We start from the raw sequence: 9,334 nt of genomic DNA on the forward strand, positions 1-9,334 counted from the left end.
CCTCAATGGCACTGCACTTAAGCAAATCAAGTACTTTATCTCAGCCTTCATTAATGCACACCTGATTAATAAACTCCATACATTTCCAACAATTCAATACTTGGTGAAGACATCCCCACCGTTTTCAAAAGCTCAGACTCCTTTACAGAGGTCTCGGGTTGGGCATCCAGAGGTACTAGTCACATTTGAAGCTTTAGGCCATCGTTAAGTAATAACATGTTTTAGCGTTAAGACCCTGATGACATGAATGACAGAAATTAAGATCTCAGGCACTTCAGGATGCCTAAGGCCTCAGCTGGCAATGACGGATGCACACACTTAATCTGAATGCGCTCTAAGTATATCTACAGACATGATTACTGAGGTCTATGCAAAATCAGGGCTTAAGAAAACAGCATGTAGTTTCCTATACAAGAAAGCTACATTCATTATAGCGAACAAAGATCTTTATAAATGAAGGCTTGCATTCTGGCAATCTGCATATGCTAATGAGAAAAACAGAGGAGAATATTTTAGTATTAGGAGACAGCTAAAATGAACAGATCATGTTGAAGCACAGACCAAATGTACTTAGAAATTCTTAGACCTCGAAAAGCTTTTTAAAATTAAGTCCCTTTTCTTAACATAAATGAACCAACCAATCAACAAGCTTAGAGCTTCAAGCTCTTTGGTAACTACATCAAGAATATATTGGAATTCTCAAGTGTACCTTATGAAAGGCTTAGAAAATGAATCTCAACTCTGTTTAAAGCATTATCAAAGGCAAAAATACAGCAAAAAGCTTTAACAAGTCCCTTCTGTTTTTCTAAATAGATTTGCTTGTAGTCCATCATCTTATTCACTTTTCAGACATGGGTAATGAAAAAGATGAACCCATAAAATTTTTCCTAATCCTAGGCACTATATTCTGTTAATGGCTCAGATAATGGCACAATTGTTTAGGTAAGTACCATAATTCTCCCTTTTTGTAATACCCATCTAAAAACAGCTTACATTAACTGCTTCAAATTACAAGCAACAGATAAAATGTAAATTTCATAAACTTGAAGAATCTGTAGTAGTTTAACATTCCCAACTAACCTCAACTATAGACCTACATTACTAAACCCAAAACAATTAATATATAACCATAAAGTAAAAGCAACTTGCTAAAAAAAGCTGATGAAACAAGTCTCTTCAGTTCTGACTCACACAGTTAAAATCATTTGTTTCCAGTAGGTGTAGAAGAAACTGACTCACTCCCACATGTGAATTATTTGCAAAAAAAAAGGTTAGTTCAACTTCATTTGATAAAAAAGTTCATTGCACTGAATCTGCTGACTAAACTGACATACAAGCCATTTCCACTGCTAATACATAACTTTGCCAAACCAGGGAAGTTTTAAGGACATAAATTATCTTTTGCAAAATGTTATATCTTAATATTACCTATAAAAAAGCAATATGAAAATAATTTAGATTTCTACAGGAAAGTCAGAAAAAAATGTTAAATTTACGGATGCTTATAAAACTTCACTTCTGCATTCTATACTTTTATCATGTACCATGAGTGAGAAACCACTACCTGCACGCATTTTTTTCTATAAGACAAAACTATCAATGACTTATTTACCCCTTTCTGAGTTTTCATTTCTAAACAGAATTAAAATAAAAAATATAGGTCACAGCCTTTAACATACCACATAACTCCTCAAGCCCTCACTAAAGACTGTTGCTATTTATTAGCAACTTCATCCACAGAAGAAAAGCAATACTGACTTCCTTCTGTGGGACAAAAGACAAGCTTCACCCAAGATGCCTGTGATCTTAACAGCACATGACAATGTATCTCTCATCCTCCAGACCACAATGCTTTCCCACTGTCAAAACATGACTGCAGCATTCAGTGCCGATGCTTCACAGCACAGTCTTACAGAAAGTCATTAAAAAGTATCGCCTCACTCTAAAAATAACAGATTAGAGAACAGATGTACTGTAAAGGCTCCATCATACCTACCGCAGCAGGCTTTGAACCTCATGCCTTCAGATCACTAGCCCTGACTACAATGCATTCAAAGCTAACGTGGCAGCTTGGGCTAGTTCAGCATGAATTAATCCTAACATGCATTTTTCAAAAGGACAAAACCAGTTTACTCAAAGCATAGAATGCAGGAAACTGGGATTCGGCAGCCATGCTCACACTCTTCCGCCAGATGACCATCAGACTTCATTAGCAAAGATGATCCGAGCTACAGTGCCCCATGTCCGACCACCAGAAAGCATTCAGGGAGTAGGAGAGGGTTTCAGCTGCATCAACACCGCACTGTGCACAAAGAACGTGTGGCTACCACCACCACTGGCCTTTCCAGAACTTCTGCAAGGCACCTGTAGCTTCACCCTGCTCCAGTGGGCCCTCATCCCCATCCTACTGCTAGCTCTTGTATCAGAGTTGTAAAGGCTGTTACAACAGGCTTTGGTGGGTAGAGGATGGAAGTAGAGGAACTTTGGCCAGTGTCTGAAATTCAGTTTTCTTGTTTATCAGTTGTCTTCATTATCCAACCACACTCACTTCACTCATGCGCCCAGTGGGCTTATCGCTCACTGCACTGCTTTTGCCTACACAGAGGAGGATATTACACAAGCTAGCAGAGCCTGAGGTCCCTTCCTGGCTTTCTATGTGTACTTCTGCAAGCAGGGAAAGGGGGAGGAGTGCTAAAGGGAAAGAAGAGAGGAATTTAAGCCCTCAAGCCAAGAGATAGGACATGTTATCAAGTGACAGTTTTTCCTGGCGTAACCCAAAAAGGCCAAAGAAAAGATCCTCATAAGCAACCCTCAAAGTCTGACAGCTCTAAGGTCATCTCAAAAATACCGAAGGATAGTATCTGCCTCCTACACTAACAGCACACTCAGCCACACACCGTGTTCCCACCCTCTCCCCACACTTTTTCTAGTACATCAGTGCCTGTGGCAGCCAGAGGACAAGGTCTACCCTGCAGCTAGTTTTGAAGATGCTGTAATGCAGGCTGGGAAGACCTTTTCTCAAGTCCACATCTACACTTCTGAATACAACTGCTTTCAAGCTGAGAGAACAGGCTCTACACTCTTCTGACAGAAAGGTGACCCTGTAAGGTTCTCCCTTCCCTCATTAGATTTTTTTATTATTATTTGGAAGGTTAAGGTGCCTCTTTAAGCAGAGCTGGAAGGAGGAGAACGTAGGCCTGGGAGCAGACTTCCAAAGTTCACAGAGCCCCCCAAAAGCAAGATCCAAACTTGAAACACTAGTCCTGACAGCAACCCAAAGTTGTGAGTCACTGCACCAGCACAACAGCAACTCTTTTTGGTGAACTTTCTGCACATGATTTTTCTACCTACGGTCCAGCTTCAGGTCTAACAGATACATACCCTAAAGTGGCAGCCTGAGGCTAGGCTAGAGAGGTTACTTTGAGCGCTCTGCATTTTCCCTCCTCTAGCCCAGACTGGGAATATATTGCTTTTACTACACCAGCACCCGCTGCCAATTATGCCAGACTGTCTTCAAGGGCTCAGCCACAGATGCTCAGCTGGCCTACTCACACTAATCATCTGCAATCTTCTTTCTTTTCCCCACAGCTTCAGCCCCCTTAATTTCCTCTCAGGAAAAATAAAAACCAAACACCCAAACAAAAAAACCCGCACCAGCACCATCCAAAAGCAGAACATCAGTCTAGCTGGGTAACAGACCTTGCACAAACTGAGAACACAGAAGGTAAGTCAGCATTCAAACAGACAGCTCGTAACACAAGAGAAATAGCCAGTGCACCTGCTTCAACAAAAAACAAATACAACAAATAAAAATCCAAACCACATTTTAGATCAGTTTAAACTACTCTGACATTGGGTTTGGGTGTTCTTACAGAGAGGACTAGCCAGTACACAGTCCAGGGGCGAGACAACACTGAATGAACTATGTGGGGACATGTGCCATCTTGCCCTCTGTAGCGTGCCAGCAGTACAAAACAGGGTCAGAGGAAACAAAGGCTGGAGCAAGAGGGTCTATGCAACACCAAGAGCATTTTGAATACAAATAAGGCCCATTCCTGTTAGACTCTTCTCTGAACACGCTTGCCTACTGGCTGCAAACTCTGCCAAGTAGCTCTTCAAAAATGGAGCAGCCAGTTGTGCCAGTCCCTGCTGACTGGAAGTAAGGGGCAGTAAGCACCAGCCACAGCCAAGTAAAATAACTCCTGAAAAACAAGGTGATGTCAGACACGCACGAACGTGATGCCAGCCAGCAAGGTGCCCTGCAAGCAGCCACACTAGCACAGTGTTATGAAAGATTCGGGTCCCTCAGTATGATGGAACAAAAGGCTCCACAGGGAGGAACATGCTGTACCAGAAAGCCAAAGGACAAGTGATGCATGGACACCTGAGCTGCAGCCATGCTGCTCCAGCACTCCGGTACTTCTCGTCACATGAAACAAAGGACAGCATATATTTTTTGCAGGAAAAGTCTCTTAGGAGGTCCCTCTGCAGTGCACAAAAAATACCACCCCGCAGCACCCAAGCACTGGTGTGCACCACAATCCATCGGAAAAGTTTGAAGGCCATGCAGCCACCTCTGTGCTTGCTGATAGCTTTAGGTAGTCTTTACTAGTGGCCTAGGTCACCCTTACCAAGGGCAGTACCTCCAGAGACTCCCAGGGCCATGCAGACTGCTTTACAGGCTTTCTAGGACCCAGGACTGTCGAGTTCCAGCACCTCCCCAGATGCCAGCTAGGCTGCTCTCCTGACAACTGGAAGGACGAGCAGAGATGGTCAAGCAGGTTGGCCTCAGAGACACAAGGGCTGTAGCAGCCCAGTTTCACCGATGACTTTCAGAGGAATGAGCAAGTACAACTAGAAGAGGATTCACTGTTCAGATTCCTCACAATTTCTCACTCTAGGAGCAGCAGATGTAGCAACAGTTTAAAAGACACTAAGCACAGATTTGGGAAATTCTTTCTGAACATGTAGACATGGGTCTGTTATCTAACAGACTTGGATTCGATTCCCACTGAGAATACTGAGCATTATTTCAATATCTATTATATAAGCAATACAGTGATAACCAATTGGGCAAGACTTTATTCAGCAGGAGTTATAAATAAAAATAACTAGAAGAAAAGGGCTTTTGAACTCCTCACTTGCAGCTCTTCTCCAAAGATACTTAGCATAAAGATATGCGTATTATACTTCCAATATAGGGAAACAATACAGTCTGTCCGAAAGCTCCATTCACCATGGGAAAGCTACAATTGCCAAGGTTAAAATGGCAGTCTTACAACATTTCTAAAGCGATGGAAGCCACAGGCTGCCTCAAGGCGAATGGCCACACCCTACGCTCTTCTATGGTTCACAAATAGGAAGAGGATTTTGAAGAAAAAAGCCTGTGGCAGGACTGCCAGGAAGCAGCAGCAGGATTTATAGGACAAAAGCAATGAGATCTACCATCTGGGGCTCACCAGCCTCTGCAGGTGAGGTGCAAGGCTTCTATAGACAGGGAGAAGGTGGCGTAAGTGTCACAGGATAAACATGGGCCTTAATTTTCTGGACTCCCCACTTCCCCTCTCCAACAATCACCAGCTCCAGAATACAAGCAACATCATGCTGCTGTCAGAGAGCAAAGATACCCACATCCAGCAGCTACACCACACAACTCAGCATGTCCTCTGCACCCCACAACCAGGAAAAAAACCCTCTGCCTCAACTACCATGCCTGAACTCTATTTTCTCTTGGCAATTAAGACTGCAAGCAAGTCCATTAGCCATGCTGAATCATTTCAAGGGAATTTTATGTGCATGATACCTCACACCCAGTTTTAAATCCAAAATAGTAAAGAAATGCTTGTTATATAGCTCAGCTTAATTTAACCTTAATACCTATGCAGCTTATTTCCATTGTCAGCGATGTCTCCATTTTGTCAAAAGGAAATTCCTTCTGTCTCCAGTTGATAAAGAAACACCAATCTTCAAAGTATACCCCAAATATTTAACTACACCCTCACGCTTCTACAGACACACAGCAGCACACAAAACTTGTGCACATCAATCCAGAATATCTTCTAACAGAGAATCAGGCTGTAATTAAGCCTGCACATCATGACATGAGGAAGACCAGCATGTTTGGCATGGTATTTTCCTTATTAGCTGGAGGCAGAAACAAGTTCCTTGTCAGTGGAAACCTACTGTGAGGGCATTAGGACACAGATAAAAAGTGTCTTGTTGGTGGCATGTATTTGTTTTTAACAGCTTGAAGGAATGGAAGGAACACAGAGTATCAACTGTAATTGGTTTTAAGTGTATTCCTTGTTGACGGAACACAAATATACAGCAGTCCAGATTTAGACCCATCCCCTTACCATCAAGGGCCTGGATTATAAACTTTTATCCCTACTCTGCAGCACCAGATGGTAGCTCACATACATTTCAATTATTTATTGAATAGGCACTTTGTTATACTAGGGTAATCCCACACTGCAGCAAGAACTACACACTGTTTTTATTGCGAGCTATACTTTTCATCAAGTCAGTAACCTTTTCATATTCAGTGAACACAATAAATAGAATTAAAGGAAGCGATTTTATAAACAATTGTATGATCTGCCTCCATCACACACAAAATGACAACGCAGGGATCAATCAGTAAGACACAACCACCAGCAGTGCTATAGAAAAAGCGTATCATTCTTTGGCCTGCCCCAAATCCTTTCTTCAACTTCAGTGCTCAAAGTACCGTCACAGTCTTGATCTATCACATTTAACAGTTTGTAGGTGCTCACTCCTACAAGCCATCAGCTTGAAAACAGGAGTACAAAACCAGACTGCACTCTGCTGAAGATGCACAAAGCTCCCACCACAAAACAAATAATCAATGTTCCCCAGGCTGCAGCCTTGCAGGGCAGATGTGATAAAGTGGTTAATTATTCAGTTGGCAATCGCATTACTGACGTCAATGGAAGAGTCCAGGAAGTGAATCCTCTTACTTTGTTAGTGTATGACAAAGAGTGGTGGTCCCCACAGAAATTAAGGAGAACCAGCTGTCCCTACATGTTAGCGCTCTGGTCTGTATGTAGTGCTAAAGACACATATTTGCATTTACTGAAGTAAATAGGCCCCTCCTTGTCCCTTAGGAAATCCTTTGTTTTTGGTTTTGTTTTGGTTTTGTTGTGGGGTTGGTTTTTTGTTGGTTTTTCTGAGGGCTCTTGAAAAGCCTAATTAACTGTACATGCAGGAACAGCTGATAAACGGGACAATATACTCATGAGCAACAATGTCTCCTCCCTCTCCTCCAATTCTTATTCCTCAGAGAAGTTAAGTCACCTTCGTCTTACATTATTATTCATAACTTACTCAGCTGAATAAACCAGTCAGCCACCATGGCCGTTTTAACATAAATTCACTTAGGCATGCAGCAGGGAAGGATCTCTAATACCCACATACCCGTAGTCAATACTCTGAGCTAAACAACACTGGATAGAAAACTTTCATCCTAAGCGTTACCCCAGGTACCCCCACTGCCTTTTGTCAGCACCGCCCGGACCACCGGAGGTTTCTCGTTATCAGACCGCTTAACAGCGGGACACCATTAAACAAAGCTGTTATAAAGGCTGCCTGGAATGGCTCTGTCCTTCGGGGGCATGCCCACATCGCAAGGACTGCGCGATGAACGAGCGGTAACTGTGGGTCCCCTCCGACAGCGCCGAGCCGGGCACAGGAGCCGCCTGCTCCCCCTCCCCGGTGGGACCCCGCCGAGGAGGGCTGGATTAGCCTGACGTTTCGGGCTAAGCCGAGCCAGGTTTCAGGCCAAGGACACTCCAGGGCTGCTCCTGCCGCCGACTGCCAAACGGCCCGCTGGGGGCCGAGGGGAGCCGGGAGGAGACCTGCAGGGGTCAAGGCCCGGCCGGCGGCGGGGGTGTTCCCCAGGGAGGCTCCGCATCCAGGGGCGGCGTCTCCCCACCCCGCCCGGCCCCGCCGAGGTCGGCAGCGGGCAGCGCGCTCCCGGGGCCGGGCAGCCACCCCGGGCCAGCCTGCCGCCCCTCGCCCGGGCATCAGGGCAGCGGGGGCCGCCCTCCCCTCCCGCTACCCGTACCCACCCCCGATCCCCGCGGGCCACCCCCGCCCTCCGCCGGGCTCACCCCACTCGAGGAAGTCGGAGACGTATCGGTCGCGGCGGAGCGGCGAGTCGCGGCTGCACTCGGCGTAGACGCCGACCAGGAGGTCGAGCAGGGTCTCCACGCTGAGCACGCTGTCGTGCCGCTGCGGCCCGTCCAGCACCAGCTGCTCCAGCCGCTTCAGCCGCACCTTGGCCGACATGGTGCCGCGGCGGCGGGCGCAGGGCAGGGCAGGGCCGGGCCGCTCGGGCGGCGGCGAAGCCGGCTGACGGCGGCGCGCAAAGGCCCGGGGCGCCGCGCTCAGCCGCGCCGCACCGCCCGCGCCCCGCGCCGCCTCCCGCCCCTCGCGGCCGCGCCGGGGCCGAGCGGCTCTTTCCACGGGCTCCGCCTCAGGCCCGGACGGTCCATGGGCCGGACGCGGCCACCCCCTACCCCCGCTCTGGCCTCCCCCCGGCGGCGGGGAAGGGCTGCTCCCGCTGCTGCTCCCGCTCCTCCGCCCCGGCAGCGGCGGCCCCGGCAAGCGCGGCCCGGCGCGTCCCACGGAGCGGCCCCGGCGGCCCCCGGCCACGCCCACCACGCAGCGTCCGCGCGACGTGGGCAGGGCCGCGCGAAGCCGCGCAGGAAGATTGGGACGCGCGCCGCGCCGTAGGGGGGGGGGGGGGGCACCGCTGCAGCGCCGCGGCAGATTCGCCACGGAGCGTGTGAGGGGCGGCGGCAGCGCCGGGCGCACGTTCCCATCCGCACTTTCGCCTCCCGGCGGCGGGGCACAGCCTGCGCCCCTGTGTCCCAGCCGGCGCCGTCCCAGCAGGGCGGCGGAGGCGCAGCAGGCCCCTCCTCACCAGCCAGGCAGGGGCCGCGGTGCTCTGGAGGCCGGGCAGGCTGCCCTGCGCCACCCCGGGCCGCGGCTTCCCTCGAGGAACGGGGGTGACCCCGCAGGCTGCCGTCGTCCCCACAGGCCTTCGCTGGTGCGGGGCTTGGGAGGTTTCCCGGGCCGTGGCTGGAGCGGGGCCTTCCCCTTGCCGATTCCCTGCGCTGCGGCCGGACTCGCCCCGGTGGAGCTCCCACCACAGGCGCGGGGCTGGCGGGCTTCGCAAGGCCCCGAGGCAGGACACGGTGTCTGGAAGCTGTGGCTTTCTGTGCCTTTTGAAACCTACCTGGTGATAGGGCTTCATTTCAAAGCAGCAGCAGCAACTCGCCTGGGCAAATAAGAGCCCTGTATGTTAACA

The 9,334-nt window shown here is 48.7% G+C and overlaps 1 protein-coding gene across 14 annotated transcripts in view; it reads right to left on the minus strand.

Moving 5' to 3' along the window:
* Positions 1–8,668, minus strand: part of CDC42BPB (CDC42 binding protein kinase beta) — a 98,654-nt gene extending 89,986 nt beyond the window's left edge. For 7 of the 14 annotated variants that reach the window (XM_056345175.1, XM_056345174.1, XM_056345173.1 and 4 more), the window contains exon 1: positions 8,133–8,666. In XM_056345175.1, the coding sequence (XP_056201150.1) occupies positions 8,133–8,310 (178 nt within the window). In that variant the 5' untranslated portion in view covers positions 8,311–8,666. Of the gene's footprint in view, positions 1–8,132 lie in introns of all 14 variants that reach the window. The other 7 variants (XM_056345170.1, XM_056345166.1, XM_056345163.1 and 4 more) reach the window with 3 other exon arrangements.
* Positions 8,669–9,334: the final 666 nt, after the last annotated feature.

The sequence above is a fragment of the Falco biarmicus genome, chromosome 7, assembly GCF_023638135.1.
Source record: "Falco biarmicus isolate bFalBia1 chromosome 7, bFalBia1.pri, whole genome shotgun sequence".
NCBI classification, from domain to species: Eukaryota; Metazoa; Chordata; class Aves; order Falconiformes; family Falconidae; genus Falco; species Falco biarmicus.